The 24756-nt window shown below is 36.1% G+C and overlaps 1 protein-coding gene across 1 annotated transcript in view; it reads left to right on the top strand.

Moving 5' to 3' along the window:
- ATR (ataxia telangiectasia and Rad3 related) overlaps window positions 1–24756 on the top strand; it is a 164001-nt gene that overhangs the window by 95145 nt on the left and 44100 nt on the right. The window contains exons 31-40 of the mRNA XM_006869870.1: window positions 2115–2206; window positions 2637–2814; window positions 7143–7322; window positions 8009–8168; window positions 11214–11393; window positions 16226–16368; window positions 19558–19655; window positions 20719–20951; window positions 21888–22022; window positions 23682–23882. Coding sequence (XP_006869932.1) covers window positions 2115–2206; window positions 2637–2814; window positions 7143–7322; window positions 8009–8168; window positions 11214–11393; window positions 16226–16368; window positions 19558–19655; window positions 20719–20951; window positions 21888–22022; window positions 23682–23882 — 1600 coding nt within the window. The remainder of the gene's footprint in view (window positions 1–2114; window positions 2207–2636; window positions 2815–7142; window positions 7323–8008; window positions 8169–11213; window positions 11394–16225; window positions 16369–19557; window positions 19656–20718; window positions 20952–21887; window positions 22023–23681; window positions 23883–24756) is intronic.

Here is a 24756-nt window from a genome sequence, read left to right as displayed (position 1 = left end):
TCTCTGCCTCCATCTCTGGTGTTGCTGCTTCTCTGGATAGGGTCCACATTCCGCTTGTGCTCTTCCCTTGATGCTCCTAGGGTCCTCTTTTTCTGGACTGTAAGATTAAATACTCCCGCGATTTTGTTACAAAACTTCTACCTTTACAGTTGTGACAGTCTCAATTAGTGACTATGTCAATCCATCTTGTTGAGAATCTGCCTCTTTTTCATTGATCCTATGCTTTACCAAGCATGATGTCTTGTGCTTGTTTGAATTTTCTTCAGCTTCTATTTGAACTTGCATATGAGCAATTGATGGTCTGATCCACAGTCGGTCCTAATCTTTTTCTGACTGATGATATTGAGCTTCTTCATCTTCTCTTTCCACAGATGTTGTTGATTTGAATTCTGTGTATTCTGTCCAACATGGTCACTGGTAGAGTCGTGTGTATATTATTGGAAAAAAATATTTCCAATGAATGAGTCATCAATTTTACAAAATTCGAATTATCATGTAATCTTTGGCATTATTTCTATCACCGAGGCCGTATTTTCCAGCTACCACTCCTGTGTTGTCAGCTTTCACATTCAAATCACCAGTAGTTATAAATGCATCTGTATTGCATGTTTGTTCAGTGCAGAAGTTGATAAAAATCTTCATCTCTGATATTAGTAGGTGGTGTGTAAATTTGAAAAATTGTTGTATTACTGGTCATATTAATATTACAACCAGATGTTTTAGTTACCCAGGATTTCACTCTGCTCTAAAATGGGAGGATGGGTTTCAACAAGCTTGTTACAAAAATGGAATTAAAAGGTAATGGGAAAGAGTCCCCACTGAATAGTTTTCGTCTTGTCTAGATGGGTCTGGTTAAAAGAGATGGGGATAAGATTCTTATGATTCAATAATGAGTAATTGTTACCGTGACCAATTGCAACTCACATATGTAAAGGTAGAAGTTTTGTAACAAAAACAAGGGAGTGGTTACTCTTATAGTCCAGAAACAAAGGACCCTAGGACCATCAAGGGAGAATAGTGCAAGCGGAATGAGAGATCTTATCCAGAGAAGCAGCAACCCCATAGATGGAGGCAGAGATGAGGACATGGGGAGAGGGAACAGCTGAGGACTGGGACATGAGGAACTAAGAGATGGCATCCAGGAGGCAGACTTGCAGAATGTGCCCTTTGGTGGTGTAAATTATTATATATGCCTGAGTTTAAATAAAAAAAAAAAAAAAGCTAAAGTCAATAGAAACACTGGTAACTGATGGTACATGGAGGGGATTATAATCATTGTAATTAAACAAGGTGTTTGATTTGTTGAATGGAAAACTGATGATCTGCCCTGTAAACTTTTACTCAATCTACAATAAAAACCATTAAAAAAAAGATAACAGGATTTTTTTACATGAACTTTTTGATGCCACCTCATATATGGTACCCAATACCTGTTTATTTCTTATACTTTGTTGATGAGCATGTGGCTATGATGCTTAAACTTATGCCACCGGTATTTCAAATACTAACAGGATATCCCATGGTAGACAGGTTTCAGTGGAGCTTCCTGACAAAGACAAATTTAGGAAGAAAGTCCTGGTGATCTCCTTTCTAAAATTATGGATCACAGTAAAACGCTGTATGGCTCACTTGATGTGAACACATCAACAGAAGGGATCAGTAGCTGCTGAAGAATATCATAGAGGGTCAGTGAGTGTGAGGAAGACCTTTGTTGAGATGGATTGCACAGTATTAGCAACCATAGACAAGAACATGCTGGTAATTGTGAGGATGATGTACTACTAGGTAACATATCATCTTATTGTACATAAGGTTTCTGTGAGTCCCAATGACTCAACTGCAGCCAACAGCAGTATATGACATCATTTTAATTTGTAGAATGGCATGTTAAAATGTTTCTATTAGAAGTAACTACTGAAAAATATTTGGGAGGGAAATGGAAAGATAAAAATGTTCTGGATTGCTTATGGATAGAGAGAACAATTTTATATATAAATATGAAATACAGTATAAATACAAAGACAATAAATACCACATGCATCTTAAATATGAGAAATCTATAAATATTACCTTAGATGAGTAAAATTTTCATTGATGTGGGTTTCTTTTAATAGGTCTGAATGGACAGATGAATTAAACACATACAGAGTGGAAGCAGCGTGGAAATTGTCACAGTGGGATTTGGTGGAGAACTATTTGGCAACAGGTAAAATTACTTATTAAAATTTAAGTGGTTTTAATAGGTCATTAAATATTCAGATTGAAGTAGCTAAGCAGCCTTCATAATTAATATTTTAGTGTGTTTTATGATTGCCTTTGGTGGTGGTGGTGGTGTGCCATGGAGTAGGTTCCGACTCATAGTGACACTGTATAGGATTTCTGAGGCTGTGAATCTTTATGGGAGCAGAAAGCCTCTTCTTTCTTCTACAGAACCGCTTGCAGTTTGAAACTAGCTGACCTTGAGGTTAGCAGTCCAACTCGTAACCACTATGCTACCAAAACTCCTTTGCCTTATGTAGCTGTGTAGAATTAAGTCATATGTTTAATATTTCTGCTGAATATTTTATCAGATGAAATAGGGCAGACATTTGGACCCAGCTACTCTGGCAGTCCTTGATTCTTCATTTGTTTTTCAGATGGGAAATCTACAACATGGAGTGTTAGACTTGGACAGCTATTATTATCAGCCAAAAAAAGAGATACCACAGCTTTTTATGACACATTGAAACTTGTGAGAGCAGAGCAAATTGTACCTCTTTCAGCAGCAAGCTTTGAAAGAGGCTCTTACCAACGAGGATATGAATATATTGTCAGGTATTTTGAGGTTTCCATTTTTATATTTCTGGTCTATAAATCTCACTTGACATGTTTAGAAGTTTTAAATGAGTAAATAATTCTTATAATATTTGGTACATTATACACAAAATAATTTTTCATACTTTTTATCTCAGTATAACCATATAGTTCAAAATATCTTCTAACATAGATTGTTTTCACTGAAGAGGCAAATATGAAATTTCTAAAAATAATAACAAAATATCTGTGTTTGACTTCTTATACTGTCATGGTTTGCTTTTTATATAATTAACCTAGATAACCAGACATCTAGATTATAGTACAACTAGTACTATACCTGGCATATTGGTGCCCAGTGTTTGTGGGTTCCTTCCTTTTCTTATTTAGAAATGCATTTGACATATATCTACATCATTGTTGTTGTTGAGTGCCAAATCTGTTCTGACCCATAGTGACCCAGTATAGGGTTTCCAAGGCTGTACATCTTTGCAAGAGAAGAAAGCCTCATCTTTTATCTGCAGACCAACAAATGGGCTCAAACTGCCAACTGTCTTTCTCAAACTAGTAACTCAACATCTTTCTTGTGAATTTAATTTTTTTTCTTCTACATTTTTCTCCAGCTCTGCCTGGAACCCTCTGTTGGGATCCCAGTCAGGCAGTGGTTGGTAGTGAAGGGTCTCTCAGTCAGGTAGGCTGTGGTTCATGTATTCTATTAGTCCCTTGAGTTAATTACTCCCTTTAGCCTCTGATCTTTTTCACTTCCTTTTGCTCTTGATGAGAAAAGACCAATATTTGTATCTTACATGGCTCTTAGCAAGATTTTAATACCCCAGATGCTCCTCAACTAAGTAGGATGTTTATTAACGATATTGGGCTAATTAGCATAAATGTCCCCCCAAGTCTATGGACTTCCACATTTAAGTCTAGGGATCTTATCCGGCAAGGTGTTTATGTCTAAGAGATTTCGATGACTGTGTCCTTTGTGTTCTCTGTTGTCTATATTAGTATACATAAACATCTATAATTATGTACATAGAAATATCCACAGCCAAAGTTATACCTGCAGGTGGGTATGCTCCTATCTGCCCTTCCACACCTCTATGTATATATCTGTAGATTATTATTTGCAAATACTAGTTTTGCACAATTATCTATGTTATAGTAATTATCATAGTTGTCCATTATTCTTGCATTCATCTGTGTCTTTCTTTGCCTTGGTCATGTGTGCTGACTTCTCCCATATTGTGTATTTCCTTTCACTTCACCATTATTAAACACATCTAGTTTTCTATCCAGTTAGTTATTCCCCCTTCTTCCCTCTTCCATCTGTGGTAACCATCAAATTTTTTTTTTCTGTCTATGAATTTTTTATAAATCTTTTAGATATATAATAGGCATCTCATATAATATTTGTCCTTTTGTGATTCACTCAGTATGTCTTCCAAGTTCATCCATGTTGTGGGATATTCAGTAGATTCATCATTATTCTTTATTCCATTGTGTGTATATATCTGTTTGCTTATCCATTCATCATTTGATGGGCACTTAGATTGTGTCTATCTTTTTACTATTATGAATAATGCTATAATGAACATGGGTGTACATTAGTTTAGTAGTGTCAAGACTCTTATTTGTTTAGAGTGTATACCAAGAGGTGGGATTGCCAGATCACCTGGCATTTCTAGTTTTAGCTTTTTAAGGAAGTGCCATACCATTTTCCATAGTGAGTGTACCATTTTACATTTGCAACAGCAGTGTCAAAGAGTTTGTCTCCTCACAAACTCGCCAACATTTGTTATTTTCTGTTTTTTTGACTAGTGCTATTATTGTTGGGGAGTACTGGTGTGGCGCTGTGTGTTTATGTGCTAGACTGCAATGTCAGTTTGAACTGCAAGGTCTGTGGTTCTAGCTCACCAGACGCTCCTTGGAAACCCTATACAGGGTCGCTATGGGTTGGAATCAACTCAACAGCACTTAACAACAACGACACTAGATTAACACTTAACAACAACGACACTAGGATTAACACTAGATTTCTAACTATAAGGTCGGTGGTTTAAACCACCACTTCTAGGAAACCTGTCTAGGGTTGCTATGAATTAGAACCAGCTCGATGGCACGTAACAACAACAGCAACAATGACTAATGATTTTAATTTATTTGTTAACTGCTAAAATGTCTTCTTTGGGGAAGTGTCCATTCATATGCTTTACTCATTTTAAAATTGGATTTTTTGTCTTTTTGTTGTGGTGGTGTTTAAATTTCTATAAATTTTAGCGACTAACCCTTTCAGCTATGCCAGAGCCAAAACATATTTTCCAAGTCTATAGCCTTTCTTTTTACACTTTTGAAAAAGTCATTTGATGAGCATAAGTACAAGGAGGCTTGCAAAAGTAAGTGGAAAAATTCCATGATCTTGTAATTCCATTTTACCATAAATTTTTTGAAGCACCCTCTTATTTAATTTTTATTAGGTTCCACTCGCCTGTCAGTTTCTAGCACTTGTCTGTTCAGTTTGTCATATTGTAGTGGCTTGCATGTTGCTGTGATTCTGGAAGTTATGCCATGGGTATTTTAAATACCAGTAAGGTCACCCACAGTGGACAGATTGCAGCTGAGCTTCCAGATGAAGACAGACTAGGAAGAAGGAGAGATGGACTACTTCGGAATATTTAGAAACGGAAAACCTTATAAATAGCAATAGAACACTGCCATATAGCACCAGAACATTGAATATTGAAACATGATAAAAAGCACCAAAATATTGTCAATGCTGGAAGCTGAACCCTGCGGGTTGGAAGGTACTTAAAATACAACTGGGGAAGAGCTAGCTGCCTTCTCAAATTAGAGTTGACTGTGATGATGCAAAAGGAGTAAAGTCTTAGGGACCTCATTTGCTTTTTAAAGTGTTGAAGAGCTAAGGTACTCCTGGCCCAAGTCATGGTATTTTCAATTTTCATGTGTTTGTGAAAGTTGTACAGTGAATAAGGAAGACCATAGAAGAATTGATGCATTTGAGCAATGGTGTTGGAGGGGAATATTAAAAGTACCATGGACTGCCAAACTGCTAAAAGAACAAACCAATCTGTGTTGGAAGAAGTAACAGCCAGAATGCTCCCTAGAAGCCAGGATGGCCAGACTTTGTCTCTCATACTTTGGACATATTGTCAGGAGGAACCAGTCCCTAGAGAAGGATATCATGTTTGGTAAAATGGAGTGTCAGAGAAGAAAAGGAAGACCCCCAACAATATGTATTGGTACAGTGGCAGCAGCAATGGGCTCAAATGTAGCAACGATTGTGAGGTTGGCACAGGATCAGGCAGTGTTTCATTCTGTTGTGCATAGGGTTGCTGTGAGTCGTTACCAACTTGATGGCACCTAACGATAACAACAACATTTATCTAGTTCATCTTTTATTTGTGCAGTTTCAGTTAGGTTTGATATTGCATTTATGCCATGTATTAGGGCCCTAAACCCTATTCAGAGTCACTTTGGGTTGGAACCGACTCGATGGCACTTAACAACAAGAAGCATTGTCCCTGTGTGGCATTGTGTGATTGATAAAAGCATTGACCCACAAGGATGGCAGTTCAAACTCACCAACTGATCATTGGAAACCCTACACAGGGTTTCTGTGAGTCGGAACTGACTGGTCAGCATTTAACAACAACAAAAAGCATTGTTTTTTTTATCTAACCTTTATAGTTTTAGGTTTTACATTTAAATCTTTGGTCTGTTTTGAGTTGGTTTCTGTGTATGGTTTGAGGTATGGGTCCCGTTTCATTTTTCTACAGATAGACATCCAGTTTTTCGACACCATTTGTTAAAGAGACTTTTACCCATTTAGTGGATTTGGCCCTTTGTAGGATCCATATTTTTTATGTCTTTACATAGGGATAAAATTTGTTTTTTATATCGCTTGAATTGCACTGGACCACAAGGGCGGCTTGATCTGCAATGTCTATGGTTCAAATTCAACAACTGCTCCTTGGAAACCCTACATAGGGTCACTATAGTCAGAACTAAGTGGAAGGCATTTAACAACAACCCTTCACTAATTTAATTAATAAAAACTTGGGGATAAGAGGAAAGCACTAAATATTTAAATCTATTAATAGATTTCCAAAAGTTAACAAATTCCATTACGTTGTAATTAGATGTTTCTGTGTACTTTTTGATGCCCCCTTGTAAATGTTGCTGTTTGTATACCAAGAGTATATATACTGGAGGTTCTTCTCAGAGAAAAGATTTCATCCTCGTCATATCTGATATAAAAGTACATGTTTTATATATGAGATTAATAAGACTGACTGCTACATTTTAACATAGGCTCTATTTGTCTTCAGATTACACATGTTGTGTGAGTTGGAGCACAGCATCAGACCACTTTTTTACCAGTCTCCAGGAGTTAATGCTCAGGAAGATTCTTTCAACTGGGTAGCTCGACTAGAAATGACCCAGAATTCCTACAGAGCTAAGGAACCCATCCTGGCCCTCCGGAGGGCTTTATTAAGCCTCAACAAAAGGTTTTTATGCTACCTTTTTTCATTTTAGTTATGTTGAATTTAGCATTGATGGTACATGCCTATTACTGTTACGTAAATTTACCCTCACTTCGAAATGATTGAACTAACCCCTATTTACAACAAATTGCATATTACAATCACCTTCACATGCTGCTTCTGAAGCTTTCAAATCATTGAAAAAGGTTCAAGCATTTTCTTGCATTAAAGTAAGGCTAAGTAAGAACTGTGTGCACCTGTTCCAGCTTACATAGAAATTCAACTTTAAGATACATTTAGGAATGGATTTTGTTTGTTAAACAAAGACTCCCTGTGATTTTATTTCCTAATTTTATGTATGAACCCTATATTGTCAATCATCAAAACTAAACTGTATAGTTGGAATTAGTATAGAATTTAAACGTTGCTTTCATATGCAATATATCTTTTTTTTTTTGTGATGTTTAATAACATACATGGGGGAGATTTGGGTAGAAGTAAAAATAAGCCTTGAAAGACTTTTCGTAGATCAAAATGGAGCACTCTAAGAAAATTCAAATAAGTATTTTTTTTGTTGTTAAATAAATTTAATCTTTGATTCCTTTGAAGTAGTATTCTGAGTAAGTTCCATGTTGGGAATATCTATTATATTAAGACTATGAATACATTTATAAATGCTATTCCCTCCTTGTTTTGTCACATTACTTTAGACCAGATTACAGTGAAATGGTTGGAGAATGCTGGCTGCAGAGTGCCAGAGTCGCTAGAAAGGCTGGTCACCATCAAACCGCCTACAATGCTCTCCTAAATGCAGGAGAATCACGACTCGCTGAACTGTATGTGGAAAGGGCCAAGTGGCTGTGGTCCAAGGTAATGGCAATGGAAAAATGATCAGTTGTATACCCTGTTAGGAATTACTTGTTTTCTATAAAGGCATGGTTGAGAAAAGATTCCCTAAATCAAAATCAAAACCTTTTTCATAGTTTATGTACCAAAGTCGGACAGACATTGTTCCTTCAACCTAAAGTCCCCAAATATTGTCCTGTTTTAAGAGTGAAAATGCATTTCTTTTAGTTATCAATTTTTTTTAAGCTTTTACTGTGAATTGAGTGACAGTTTACATTGCTTTTGTACTCAACCAATTGTATTTTGCTTCATTGCAATGATTACAATCCCTTCCATGTACCATTGGTTAACAGTATTTGCCTCTATTCCCTCTTTGTTTTTGTTTTCTTTTTATGTGCAGGAAAACACATAGGAATATATAATTGTTTAAGCAAGCCAGCCTCCTGCCTACCCCCACACTGCCTTTCTCTTTCCATGATTCTAGAGTCCTCAGCAACTCTATCTCTTTATCTCAGAGAAGATGGTAATCTTCTCTGCCTCCATTTCTGGTGTCACTGCTTCTCTGGTTAGGATCCCACATTCTGTTCGTGCTCTTCTCTTTTGATCTTTGATATGAAGACTCCTTCCCTCTTGGTTGATATTTTAAGCTATTACATCCATTTAAGTAAAGGTTATGTTCATTAAATTGTAGCAATTTTCACTTGCTTCCTACATCAAACTTCTTTATCTTCCTCTAGTCGAGTACTGATCATCACTCCATCTAAACTAGATCATATGGGTACTGTCTGCAAGTTTGTGTGTTCTTGCGCAGAAACTAGCATCTTAACATTTTTCCCCTCTTTTTTTACCCATTCAGACTATGCCCTGATCCCTGTATCACAGAGCCCTGTTGTTCCCAGGTTGAGTATACATCACTATTTACCTCTGTCTCATTTAGCCCATGCAAACCTATCTAAGTGTTCCCCTATCTTCCTTGTTCTTCCACTGCCTGTTTTCTATTTTTCTTGAGGAAATCCAGCGCAACTTTTACATTTCTTTATGTATACAATATATACATAGTAGGCACTCAAGAAATATTTGTGAAATGAATGTAACACTGTCTCTTGTTTACATCTTTAGTAGGTAATACGTTCTATGCAGACTAGCTAATTTTAATGCAAAGATTCACTTATAACCTAGCCTGTCAAGAAGGCACTGGCATCAGAACAGAAGCTCCCAGATATCCCCAAATTAAAGTAATAGCAATAAGAAGGGGGCTATTAAAATTTACTTGCAAATTTTTACCCCTAATTTATGCTTTATACTTGCCATCATTATTGTCAATGTCATTTATGCGTGCACCAACCTTGTGGCAACTAAGAACAGACAGGAGCTATTTCCTAAGTGGAAGATGGAAGTAATAATTCAGCATATGTTAGTCAAGACTTGATCATTTTGTAAACTAGTAATACAGTAAACGTCTGGGTTACGAGCGAATATCTGACTTAGAGAAAACTTGTATTTGCCCTTTATTATTATGTAACTCTAAGGAGCTCTGGTAGCGTAGTGGTTACGAATCGGGCTGCGAACCTGAAGGTCAGCGGTTCGAAACTACCAGCCGCTCCGCGAGAGAAAGATGAGGCTTTCTACTCCTGTAAGGATTTAAACCCTCGGAAACCCTGTACAGGGTCGCTATGGGTCGGAACCGACTCGACGGCACTTAACAACAACAACAACATTATGTAACTCTGCACCACTTTGAAATGATTGAACTAACCCCTACTCTGAGCCTGTCACTGCTCTCAACAAATTCTTCATCACAATCACTTCCAATTGCTCTATGTGCAGCTTTTACATCATCGAAAAACCTTTTTCTTACACTAAAGTAGGCTAAATAAGAACCCTATTCACCTGTTCCAATATTCCTACAAATTCAACCTGAAGGCACAGTTAGGATCGAATTCACCAATACCCAATACATGTTTCTCCTCTCATATTACCTGTTTTTTCTCATATTTTCTCCACTCATCTGAGACAGGAATTCAGGGATCATCTTTCCCCTCACGCTTCCCATCTCTAGAAACTAAATCTGTGCTCTTCTTCCTTAAAGACATCTCTTGAGTCCTCTCCCACTTGTTTATGTTCATTGTTTTAATTCATGTCTTTATTATTTACAGCTCGTAACTATCTTAACATTATTTTCTAATGTGTCTCCATTTCCCTGTATGCACTAACACAGTCTGAGTTTTCTAAAAATTGAATCATGTTACTCCTCTACTTAAAATCCTTCAAAGTCTTCATGCCTTTACGATTAAATCTGAGCTCTAGAAAGTACACAACAACCTTTCTCTCTGAACCCTGACCTGTCTCATCAACTTCATTTGTTACTACTTCATGAGCATTGTAGACTTCATTAAGATGACTTCTTGCCTTTCTTCCAGTTAAAATTGTTCTTTAGAACATCTTTCATCAAATGCTCTGCCAGGAAAATTTCTAATTATATTTTAACACTTAGTTGAGATTTTACCTCATTTGATAACCTTTCCTGACTGTTGTTCTCCTCCATCTTTGGATATCTTCAGGTAGATTTAAACAGTTCTGTTTCTATCCTCTATAATATTCATGTATAGTCTTCTGTTAAAGTATTTATCACTTTGTGTTGTTAGCTTACATATTTCATTTCTTCACTAGACTATGATTTTATTTATTCATGCTTATTTATTTTTTGTTTTTAAAAGCCGTTGAATCAGTTTTGACTCAAAGCAATCCAATATAGAGTTTCTGAGATGCTGCCAACCTTGTGGCTAGTTTATCATATAGTGTTACAGCAGGGCTCGTTTTTATCCATAGTTTTTTGCTTTCTTGTCTTTGGCAGACTTTAAAATGAATGAGGTTTCTACATGAAAGGAACAATGTATTCTTTTTAATGTTTTACTGTTGGAGGGAAATAGACATAAACATGAGATTACAAATGAATTTGTACAGAAACATACTTAATGAACTTTAAATGCCAATTTTATTTATTGATTTTTTATAAAATAGAAATGTATACTTAAAATTGAAGGTTTGTTTTTGCCTTTTTTCTTTTAGGGTGATGTTCACCAGGCACTTATTGTTCTTCAAAAGGGTGTCGAGTTATGTTTTCCTGAAAATCAAATGCCCACTGAAAGCAAGAACATGTTAATTCATGGTCGTGCTATATTACTAGTGGGTCGATTTATGGAAGAAACAGCTAACTTTGAAAGCAATGCAATTATGAAAAAATATAAGGCAAGTATATGTATGGTGGTGGTGGTTATGTGCCGTGGAGTCAGTTCCGACTCATAGTGCCCCTGTACAGAGTTTCCGAGGTTGTAAATTTTTACAGGAGCAGAAAGCCTCATCTTTCTCCCGCAGAACAGCTAGCAGTTTCAAACTGCTGACCTTGCAGTTTGCAGCCCAATTCATAACCAATATGTTATCAGAGTTCCTTAAGTATATGTATAGTGTGATTTAATTAAAAAACTTAATACATTTTTTCTTTTGGGAACTGGACAATATACTTTAAAGGCCATGGAAGAACATATGTATAATGAAAACTGCCAGGAAACTTTTTGTTAAACTTTGTACAATGTAAGTTGAGTATACGCTTTGCTTGAGGAATTATCCTAAAGTAAATACATTCATGAAACCACCACCCAACATAAGTAAAGTGAGATAACAGTACATTGTTAAGTGTTGTTGAGTTGTGTCTGACTGATGGTGATTCTATATAGGGTTTCCAAGGAGTGGCTAGTGGACTTAAACTTAAACTTGATCTTGTGGTTTGCAGTCCAGTGCTTATCCTACAGCGCCACAACAAGACATTAGATACTGCAAAAGTAAAAAAGATCAGTGAAATTGAATACACAGCAATAGAAACTCTCCTAAAGGAAACATGGACAGCTAAAAAAAACTGAAATAAGCAAAAACAGAATCTTAGTGATCTATGCGATAATGTCAAGTTGTCTTATAAACATGTTCTGGTGTGGCACTGTAGGATAAACAGTGGGCCAGAAAATTGGTTTGAACTGCGAGACCAGTGGTTCAAATCCACCAGCCACTATTTGTAAACTTTTTACAGGGTCTCTACAATATGAGTCAGACTTGACAGCAGTTAACAGCAACAATAAATATGCAATTAAAGTATTGGAGAGAGTTGGGGGTGGACAGAAAAAGAGAAATTTTTTTAATAAATGAAAATAACACAGAAAGGCTACAAGTTAACAGTTCTTTGAAAATGTGATGTTAATGATACTGTTTATTTCTGCATTCTGTTGAGTCACTTCTTTTTGGAATGGGCACAAATATTGATCTCTTCCAGTAACCTCACCAGTTAGCTGACTTCCAAATTTCTTGGCATAGATGAGTAAGTGCCTCCAGTGCTTCATCAGTTTGTTGAAGGATTTCAACTTGTATACTGTCAATTCATGGAGCCTTGTTTTTCACCAGTGCCATAAGTGCAGCTTGGAATTCTATCATCGGCTCTTGATCATTTTCTGCCTCTTGAAATGATTGGACACTGACGATATTTTTTTTGGTACAGTGACTCTGTGTATCGCCTTCCATCTTTATTTAGTGCTTGCTGCATCATTCAGTAATTTGCACATAGACTCCTTTAGTATTGCAAATCAAGGCTTAGACTTTTTCTTTAGTTCTTTTAGCTTGAGAAATGCTGAGCATGTTCTCCAGCTTTGGTTTTCTAATTCCAGGTGTTTGCATACATCATTATAATAGTTTATTTTGTCTTCTTGTGCTACCCTTCTCATTTTTCTGTTCACCTCATTTACTTCCTCATTTCTTTCATTTGCTTTAACATTTCTATGCTGGAGAGCAAGTTTCAGCGTCTCTTCTTACATCCATTTTAATCTTTCTTTCCTGTCTTTTTAATGACATTTTGCTTTTTTCTTGAATGATGTTCTTGATGTCATCCCACAACTCTTCTGGCCTTTGATCAATAGTGTCTAATGCATCAGATCTATTCTTAATGTGGTCTCTAAATTTGGTGGGATATATTCAGGGTTATATTTTGACTCTTTTAAAAATTTTCTTCAGCTTCAGCCTGAACTTATACATGAACAATTGATGGTCTGTTCCACAGTCTGCCCCTGGCCTTGTTTTGGCTGATGATATGGAGCTTTTCCACTATCTCTTTCCACAGATGTAGTCACTTTGATTTCTGTGTACTCCATCTGATGTAGTCTATATGTGTAGTCATCTTTTATGTTGTTTTAAAAAGGTATTTGCTAATAAAGAAGTCATTGGTTCTTGTAAAATTCTGTCTTGTGATCGTCAGCATAATTTCTATCACAAAGGCCATATCTTCCAACTACTGATTTGTCTTCTGTTTCCAGCATTTGTATTCCAATCACCAGTAATTATCAATACATCTTGGTTGTGTGTTGGATCAATTTCACACTGAAAAAGTTGGTAGAATTCTTCAATTCCATCATCACTGGCTTTAGTGGTTGGTGTGTAAATTTGAATAATAGTGGTATTAACTGTTCTTCCTAAAGTGTTCTTTTTGATGATGAATGTGACACCATTCCTCTTCAATTTGATGTTTCTGGAATAATGAACCATATGATTATCAGATTCATAATGGCCAATACCAGTCCATTTCAGCTCAGTAATGCCTAGGTTATCAATCTTTATACATTCCATTTCATTTTTGACAACTTCCAGTTTTCCTAGGTCCCATAGTTTGTACATTCTGCGTTTCAATTATTAATGAATATTTGCAGCTGTTTCTCCTCATTTTGACTTTTGCCTCATCACAAAGGAAGGTACTGAAAGTCTTACTCCATTTACATCATCGTGGTCAGCTCTACTTTGAGGAGGCAGCTCTTCCATAGTTGTGTTTTGAGTGTCATTCAACCTGAGGGGCTCATCTTCTGGCACTATATCTGAAATGTTCTACTGTTACTCATAAGGTTTTCACTCGTTAAACATTCAGAAGTAGTTTACCTCTCCTACTTCCTAGTATATCTTAGTCTGGAAGGTCAGCTGAAACCTGTCCACATGGGTGACCCTTCTGGTATTTAAAATACCAGTGTCTTAGCTTTCAGCATTATAGCAACACACAAGTCATCATTGTACGACAAACTGACACACAAGTTGCGATACAAATGTATAAAGAACCTTAAAAGTTAATAAGACACACTTGATTTAAAAATTCAGAAAAGTCATAGACATTTCATAAAATACAAATGATCAATAAGCACATGAAAAGATATTGAACTTTACTAGTCATCCAGAAAATGCAAATTAAAACCATAGAGACATACCATTTCACATATACTAGAATAGCTAAAGTTTAAAAGACTAGCACTATTATAAATTCTCATAATTACTGGTGGGAGTATAGAATGTTAGTATATACCTATCATATGATGCCGTTACATTCCTAGGTATTTATTCAAGAAAAATAGTATATGTCCATTAGAAGAATTTCACACAGTTGTTTGTAGTGACTTTATAGATAAAAACTGATAATTGCCCATGTGACCATCTTCAGAGGAATGGATGAACAAATTATAGTTTATTCATACAATGGAATTGTTATTGTTGTTAAATACTGTTGAGTCGTTTCTGACCCATAGCAACTCTGTATAGGGTTTCCAAGGAGCAGCTGGTGAGCTTGAACCACCAACCTTGCGGTTCAGACTGACTTTGCAGTCCAATGCATTAACCCACAGCGCCATACCTGGACTCCATATGATGGGATACTGCTCAGTAATAGGAAGAAATGAACTGATAAATAAAACAGGATGGATGAATCTCACAGACCTGCTGATGGAAAATAATGGAGTATAAGAATACATATGATGGAGTCCTGGTGTGGCACTGTAGGATAAGCACTGGAATGCAAGATTAGTTTGAGCCACAAGGTTGGTGGTTCAAATTCTCCAGCTGCTCCCTGGAAACCTTATATAGGATTGCTGTGATTTGAAACCTGTTCAATGGCACTTAATAACAACAGCTCCGTCAGAGTCACTGTCCTCTTTATCTATGGCCTCTTTCTCAAGAGGACTAAGGTTGGGGTGGATGCTATCAGGCGCGCTGGGCGCGGATGGTTTAATTTCTTTTTCTGGGCTTGCCGGACGGTCGCTACTGAAATCGAAAGTAGCTCAGACAAGCCTCCACAAACTGAAAGTATCAGCGGGCACCCGAGCGGGCCCGTTCTTGGCATAAAATTCCTGCAAATCATGTCCTATTTTATTCCATAATTTTACGTCTACAATCCTATCTTCAGGGAACCATGGACAAACTGTATTTACAAAGTCTATAAATTTACAAAGCTGGTTATGATCTACTTTTAGTCCTCTGGTTCGGAGCATATTTATAAGCATATTTACATACCAAGCTTTTCCCAATTTATTCCCCATTTTTACCTGATTTAATGCCCTCTTTTCTTAGTGTCTTTCTGCACGTCCTTGTTCTTCGGGTCTCCTTGTAGAGGGTCCACCACTTAGTCTCTTTTACTCGTGCCCCACGTTGGGCGCCACTTATTGGAGTCCTGCTCTGACCCCGGGTTACTTGAGGGAGAGGCGAGGATCAGTGATCAGGTAAGGGACACATGCAAGTGACAAAGTTTATTAAAAAGTTCCGAGCTTATATAGGGCAAATATGCAACTCATTGTGGTTTGGCTCACGCATAAATTTCGTTTTCCCCAAAATGGCTCAGGTACATTTGCCAGTAAGTTTCTAGTGCTGACGTTACTATTGCTAGGCAAGTTTGGTTTCAAGGTATTCATGAGCCGTGGAAGGCTCTGGCTTCCCGCACATATATATAAATTACTTGAATCCATCTGGAATTTTTTTGATGTATCAGATAAAGTGACAATATAAATGAAGTTTTCTTACCCTAAATAGCTAACTCAGTATGACCAGTGGGAATGTTCCCATCCAGCTGACCTTTGTAAGAAAGTAGGTATTTCTTATCCAAATCGGAGACATAGTGTACCTTAGTTAGACCTTGTACTTCCCAGACATGGGTCTCACAGTTTTGATCCTTAATCATGCTTTTGTTCCTAGTATAATGTAAGGGTTTCTTAGGTGAGTGTATTTTCTTATATTTGCAGGATGTGACCTTGGTTCTACCAGAGTGGGAGGATGGGCATTTCTACCTTGCAAAGTACTATGACAAATTAATGCCCATGGTCACAGACAACAAAATGGAAAAACAAGGTGATCTCATCCGGTATATAGTCCTTCATTTTGGGAGGTGAGTGTGAGATCTGACCAATTTGACTATTAAGTACATTCAGGTGATTCTGTTTATAATGAACTGTTATGTAGCTTATCATATTCAGTGTATTGTCACTGTGATAAGACTGATTCAGTCTTATCGCATTGGATGAGATATAAATTTATTTATATAATTTTTTCTTTACTTTTAAAAAAATAACAGAAAAGTAACATTTTCATTTTAAAAAGTCACTAGTGTCAAGAATATGCAATTAAAATTGGTGACTTTCTGTTCTATATCCCATTCCTCTGAATTCCCTTCCTTAGAACTTCAGAGCATCCTAAATGGTTATATTTAAATGCCAATGGAATGTTTTAATCCAACCCATTCTCCTAAAAAGTACTATATATGAAAGTGATTTTGACATTAGACATCTAACAAGTGCTATCTCTTCAACTAGTCAATGGTTGAGATGCAACTTTCAGTTTTATATATTGGTGTATTGTATTTTCGCCCATTTTTTCTTCTTAAGAAGTTAAAATGATTTTCTTCTTATACTCAAGTGCTATTTGTTGCTTTTCATGGAACGGTAACTTACTTCAGAGTAATGTTTGTTATAGTTATTTAATGACTTTGACTTTTTTGACTTCTTACCTAAATATTTTCAGGAATTAAAGCAATATTGTCAGAGACTTTAGACAGCAAAATTTCTCTAAGCCTTTTTTCTCAAAGTGAAACACAAGTAGTGTAAAACATTGAAAAATAGTTACATAATCAAATATATGATCAAATATCAAAATAACTGAAAGCTATAAGGATTTTCAGGAACATTTTAAGCAAGAAATGACTTGACTAGATTTACATTTCAGAAGGATTATATTCCAAGCTATACACAAGAAGCCAGCCTAGGAAAGAATAGAAGTAAGGGATGGAAGGAAAAGACTTCAAAGTATGACAGAGGTAGAACTTTTAGGACTTGTTGCCTAGTAACAAGGAATGAAGAAGTGGTAGTTTATTACCCAGGTATGGGCAACAAGGTAGATGGAGGATGCTATTTACCATGAGAGAAAAATGAAGGAAGAGGATAAGTGTGACAGAAAAATGGATGTGTTGAGTTTAGGCAAGCTGAGTTTGTGGTGCCTATGGAATATCCAAATGTAGATGTACTAGAAGGCAAGACAGCCAGACAGACTCATGACATCACAGAATTGCAGGATGGTAATATGAATTAGGCAGTTGTTCTCTTATAAGTAGAATCTATGTCTCAGGATATAGAGTCCTGGTATGGTGCTGTAAGATAAGCCCTGGACTGCAGGGTCAGTTTGAACAGCAGTGTCAGTGGTTGAAACCCACCAGCCACTAATCAGAAACCCTATGTAGGGTTGCTTTGAGTCGGAACCAACTTGACAGCACTTAACAACAACAAAGCCTAGAGGTATAGAAAATGTATGGACTCGAGATGGAAACAAGGAGAAACACCAACTTTAAGAAAGCATGCTGTTATTTGCTGTCTAGTTAGTTTCAATTCATAGTAACTCTGCATAGGGTTTCTGAGGACTCCATATCCCGAGACATAGACTCTACTTATAAGAGAACAACTGCCTAATTCATATTACCATCCTACAAAAAGCTTGAGCCACCAATCTTGCTGTTCAAACTGACTTTGCAGTCCAGCACATTAACCCGCAGTGCCACACCAAGACTCCTTAAAAGGGTATAGGGAGCAGCTCAAGGTAGAAATTGAGAGAAAAACAAAAAGGTTGAAGAGAGAAAATAAATACTCAAGAAAGAAGGAATTATCAGCATTGCTAAATGCTTCAGAAAGATTAAATTAGAAATTGCCCAGTGCATTGTAACAGTTTTTGGATGTAATGGTTGAACTAATACCTGAACTTTAGTGGGCCCTCTTAATTACAAAATTCTGTGACTTTAAAATGATCTTCCTAACAAACCTGTTGAGGGAAATGTGGTATAGTGGGCATTTGTTGTGTTTGAGTACTGATTCCCATATCACAACTTGCTTACTGAGTCTCTTTTGCAGTTGTTGTATGCCTTTGAGTTGATTCTGATTCATAGCTGTCTTGTAGGATTGAGTAGAACTTTTCTGTAGGATTTCCTAGACTGAAATCTTTATGGAAGCAGGTAGCCAGATCTTTGTCTTGTGATGTTGCTGGTGAGTTCAAACTTCTGACCATTTGGTTGGAAGCTGAGTGCTATCCAGTGTGCTATCAGGGTTTCTTGCCTTATAGTTAGGGTTTAAGAGAGAAAAGACAACTAATCAAGTCCAGAAAACATAGATTTTGGTAAATCTGGTGTCAGAACAAAAGCCACTAATGCTACTGGCATCACAATTTCGAAAGCATACAAGAGTGTGATAGGCCTCACGAGAAGGTAGGATTTGAAGTATAATTAAATTCAAGAAGAAGACATTATGAATTTTTCACAGATTTGACAAACAGGGTTGAAGGATTTGATCAGTGTGGTGAGTAAACCATATTTGATGGAAGATGTATGCTTGGTGGTAGAGGTAGATTAAGATTCTAAAGTTAAAAAGAAACAAAATTGAGAATGTTTGAATCAAAGGCTGACTTAATCATATAATCTTAACCTGTAGGTAGTTGGCTCTGTTTTCAACAAGAAAACACAGAACTTTAGGAATGTTGATATGAAATTTATTGATGAGAAGAAATATGGAAATAGGGAGACCAAGTTGTTATAATATCCTTGAGATGAAGTGATTGGTCATGGTAACACAGTTGAAGGCATAGATCCTAAAGACAATTTCAAAGTATTGATAGGACTTTCACTAGGTTAGGATTTGTATTATTTTTGGTATAGGCAATATATAGCTTGTTGTTGTTATGTGCTGTAGAGTCAGTTCCGACTCATAGCGACTCTGTATAGGATTTCCAAGGCTGTAAATCTTTATGGGAGCAGAAAGCCTCATCTTTCTCCCACAGAACCACTGGTAGTTTCAAACTGCTGACCCTGAGGTTAACAGCCCGATTTGCAACCACTGTGCTACCAGAGGTTAGTGAATATTAAAGTATGAAAAAAATCGTAAAGAGGATTCAAAGTTAACTTCTATTAGTAAGAATTATTGATACTACAGTTTTTGTCAGATAGCTATATGTAACCGAAATGGTGTCTTAAAATGTTTAAGTTTTAATCCTCATAAAGTAAAAAACAACATAATGCTAATAATAGTTTTCTATACAATTGCAGATCTCTACAGTATGGAAATCAATTCATATATCAGTCAATGCCACGAATGTTATCACTTTGGCTTGATTTTGGTGCTAAAGCTTATGAATGGGAAAAAGGTACTACTTTTTTATGTAAATATGTTAAGAGATTAGAAAGAACTAAAAGTTTGTTCTAAAGGGAGATTTGATTTGATTGCCTAACTGACTTAAAGCTGCAAATGAATTTGATATGATTAAGATTTTATATAATTATGAGCAAGAAACTAAATATTAAGAAGGAAAAGAAAGACAAAACAGGTTGCTGAAGTAGTTATAGTTCAGGGCCTTCAAGAGAAAATCTGTTCATTACATGATAGACCTAACCTATACTGGAGGATGTTATTTTAAACCAAATAATTTACTGTAAAATTTATGAAGGATAGGGATGTATTCTGTTTGTTTCTACTCAATATTAATCCCCTTTGAGTTTTCAGAGCCCCTAAATGTTTTTTTTTGTACTTGTACAAATTTCTGAGTGCTGCTGCCACAAAAATACCACAAGTGGCTTTAAAAAACAGGAATTAGTTGTATCCCAATTTTGGAGGCTAGAAATGTGAATCATGGTATCAGCTATATAGGCTCTAGGGGAAGGTTATTTTTTGTGTACATCTTTGAGCATTTTTGGTGTTCCTGGTGACAATTATGCATGATTTATGTACTTTTTTCTTAGCGTCTGTACTTTCCCTTTATACGACACCACTCAGAAGTGATTAGGTTGAGGGTTCACTGTACCCTTCTATGTGACCTTATTAATATAATAAAAGAAAGCCTCTATTTCCCAACAGAATCATATTCACTGGTACAAGGGTTAGAATTTCAGCATACCTTTTGGGGATGTACAGTTCAATTCATAACAGTGCGTGAACTGGTTATGAATATAGTGGGTGGTTCTGTAGGATAAGCACTGGACCACAAGGTCAGCTTGAATCACAAGGTTGGCAATTCAAACCCACCCACCAGCCATTTCCAGAGAGCTTTATACAGGGTCACTATGAACTGGAACCAAATGAACAGCACTTAACAACAACAACAATGTCCTAAACTAGTTTTGAAACAAAATTGTTCTTCGGTGAAATGAGCGGATAGCATACTTTTATCCCTTAATTTTACTTTTTTTAACTCTGATTTTTTCCCCCCACAGCTGGCCGCTCTGATCGTGTGCAAATGAGAAATGACCTGGCTAAAATAAACAAGGTGATCACAGAACACACAAATTATTTGGCTCCTTATCAGTTTTTGACTGCTTTTTCACAGTTAATCTCCCGAATTTGTCATTCTCATGATGAAGTCTTTGAGGTCTTGATGGAAATTATAGCAAAAGTATTTCTGGCCTATCCTCAACAAGCAATGTGGATGATGACAGCTGTATCAAAGGTAATATATTAATCATAAGTGTCTTTTTCTGTTGTATATAGCATTGATTACTTAATGGTAATATGTGGATGTAATTCCATGGTTTCACTCATATATTAGAGTAGTATTAAGACATTATTTCAAATACTCTTTAAAAATAGAGAAAATTGTTTCTCATTTTAATTGATATTCAGAGATATAAGGTGTTCAATACATTTGGTAAGTAAATACATTGATGGAGTCCTGGTGTGGTACATTAGGATAAGCACTGAACTGCTAAGCATAAGGTCTACAATTCAAACCCACCTGCCTCTCTTGGGAGGCTCTAAACAGGGTCACTATGAATTGGAACCCACTTGACAGCACTTACCAATAACAAAATAAATTCATATATATTGAGTACATTAATAAATATATTTAGAACTCTATATTTGAATTATTACAAAGATAAATAACTTTATATTTTGTTCTTAAGATTGTTACCATACTATTTCCAAAACTTCAAACTATTGTTTGAAATTTTAGTAAGGATAAACTTCTGCATAATTGCAGTATTTTGCTGTTGTAATCATCTGTTGTTTATGCATTTCTGAATCATAGCAACCCTCTATAGGGTTTCCAAGGAGTAACTGGAGGGTTTCGGCCTCCGATCTTTCTGTTACCAGTCCAGTGCTTGTCCTACAGTGTCACACCAGGACTCCTGTAAACATAGACACATTTATATTTATTTTCATTTCTTATTATTTCTTCAATCTAAATTCTACAAAGAAGACTCACCATAGAATAAAAATTTTATGACAAGAAAGCATTGCCAAATTGATTTCATGGCACCTTGCTCAGCATAAATTATCATCAGGAATACTCTATAAGTTGAGTTTTTGTCAATCAAAAGTTTTTTTGTTATATTTCAAAATCATATATAAAATTGCAGTTGACTTTTAATTTTTTTTATTACAGTCGTCTTATCCCATGCGTGTAAACAGATGCAAGGAAATCCTAAATAAAGCTATTCTTATGAAAAAATCCTTAGAAAAGTTTGTTGGAGATGCAACTCGCTTGACAGATAAGCTTCTGGAATTGTGCAATAAACCGGTAGGTGCCATCATAGCTTTTATTGCTTATACCAGTGTTGGATAGTTTTCATGTAATTTCTTTAAGATTTGAGTTAGTTTGCTTTCATTTAAATAAAAATTCTCAATATATGTGTATACACATATATGAAAGCTTGTCAAATTGTATACTTTAAATCTGTGAGATTTATCTCAATAAAACTGCTTTCAAACTTTCTAACAAAATATCCTCTCAATTTAAAAAGGTCTTTGTAATATTAATTATTCTAAGAGTAGGTTATTTATGAGAAATAACTTTAAGTTGTTGTTATTTTTGTTAAAGTGCCTTTAAGTTGGTTCCAAGTCAGTGATCCTATGTAGTTTCTGAGGAGCAGCTGATGGGTTTGAACAGCTGACCTTATGGTTATCAGTCCAGTATTTGTCCTACATCACTAGAGAATATGAAAAAAGTCATAAAAAATGTATGTGTAAAATAATTATTTTAAGTTTTCTTTATAGTATTTTCTGTCAGAAGTTAATACGTTATACTTCCTATATGGTAACTTGATTTGTATGTAGGCTACCTAAGATATGCTCCCCTGCCTCATAGTCTTGAGATACTGATCATCTTGTTAATAACTATTTTTCTCATTAGAACTTGCCTAGAGTGGGGACATCCTTAGAGGAATAAACCACTATTTTATCTATGAAATTGCAGGAAAAACCCTAAGAATATGTATGATAGGCAAAAGTGGAGGAGGGGGCGGGTATTAGGAGCTGTTGAGAGAGTATCTTCACCAGTATATACATTTCACTTGAAAAATATTCAATGTCTTTTGACTGTTTAGATGAGAAAATACAGACTACCGTATTCCTCTCCTTCCTTCAACAATAAATACCTTGAAAGGGTAATCTGCTTTTGCCATCTCTGCTAATTCTGTTTGGGTTATGTAGCATTTCACAATGGAAAATGCCGTGATGATGGCCAACCTTTACTGCACATTGGGACAATTGTAAGTGGTCCACCTGTCCAGTTTTCAGTTTTTTTAATCTGGAACCCTTGTGGCCCACTATATTAAGGAATTCAGAAATTTTCCAGTTTTTAAAGGTGCATGCACGGTGTCTCCATATGACAAACATTAGCCTGTGAGCCACAAAGACCGTGGTTTGAGCCCACCAGCCCCTCCGCAATAGAAAAATGAGGCTTTCTGCTTCACAAAGATTTAAAAGCTGTAAGTTGGTTGCTATAAGTTGGAACTGACTTTAAGGCACTTAAAAACAATAACATACTTGATGTTGAGTATCACTATTGGGAAGAATCTGATGCAGTGCCCCATAATAAGACATAACTATTTCTGCAGTGAAACAATATCTTCACACTAAATTTGGAAAATTCGGGTGTCATTTTGCTCTCAAATGAGATTTGCTGCCAGAAAAGAGTTTGATTTAGAGATCTTTGGATTTAGAAATAGCTGATAATAGATTGTAGACCTGTATTTTCTGCATTAAACAACCCTGCACTGTTATTATTGAAGAAAAAAGAATACTAAAAGGTAAAACTGAGATGTATAGAAAATTATAGACTGCTGAGCCATTTTAATTAAGATATAAGTGAAATTTTTGTTTGGGTTAAAGTTAAGCATCCTATAATTCAAGCCCAGTGCAATTAAAATACATTATTGTTTTTTATTATTTTTTTCAGGTTGATGGAAGTAGTTCTACGCTAAGCATGAGCACACATTTTAAAATGCTTAAAAAGCTGGTAGAAGAAACAACATTTAGCAAAATCCTCATTCCTTTGCAGTCAGTTATGATACCGACTCTTCCATCAATTCTGGGCACCCATGCAAACCATGATCCATTTCCTGGGCATTGGGCTTATATTGCAGGTTTTGATGATACGGTAAACTTCAATTTTATATGCCTAGTCATGTGTCTTAGTTCGTTAATGTGTCACAATAAGAATTGCCACTGTGTGCAGCTTTAAAGAACAGAAACTCATTATCTCACAGATTTGGTGACTAAAAATTCAAATCAGGGGCATAGCCATGCCAGTTCCTTTTATAGACCTTGATACTACTATCTTGTGACTGGTGTCAGTCCTTGGTGGTCTTTGTTCCTTCCCTGGGTTGTGGCTTTATCTATTCTGCTCTTTTTATAGTTAAGAAATGAGTAAGTTTGGTAGTGGTGATTGTGTGCCACTGAGTTGTTTCCAGCTCATAGCGACCTGATATAGGTAAATCTTTACGGAGCAGAAAGCCTCTTCTTTCTCCTGCAGAGATGACTGATAGATTCAAACTTACAGCCTAGCTCATAATCCAGTATGCTACCAGAGCGTCTTGATTAAGTTTGTTGTTGTTAAATGCTGTTGAGTCTGTTCCAACCCATAGGACCCTCCTTATTTTTATCATTAACAGAACAAAAGAAAACTCCTATTCCCAAATAGGATCACGTTCACAGGTCCTGGGGTTTAGGATATCACCAAAACATTTTTAGGGAAATATAGTCCATAACACCATATTCTTAAAATTTAGTTAACTTAAAAATTGTTACGTTAAAAACTGTTTTTCTCAACGACTGAATTTTTTTTTAGTGTTTTATTGTGAATTATATGATAGTTTACATGGGAGAACATTAATTTTACATTCATTCTATTGTATATCATACCATTGCCATGGTTCCAATCCCCTCCATGCATCATCAACCAACCAAAGGGTATACCCTGCAAGCCTGCCCCCTACACTACCCATCCCCCCCCCCCCAGTCTTCAGCACACA

This window comes from Chrysochloris asiatica, unplaced genomic scaffold, assembly GCF_000296735.1.
Source record: "Chrysochloris asiatica unplaced genomic scaffold, ChrAsi1.0 scaffold00136, whole genome shotgun sequence".
NCBI classification, from domain to species: Eukaryota; Metazoa; Chordata; class Mammalia; order Afrosoricida; family Chrysochloridae; genus Chrysochloris; species Chrysochloris asiatica.
The sequence above is the reverse complement of the archived record's forward strand: the minus strand, read 5'-3'. Positions and strand labels throughout refer to the sequence as shown.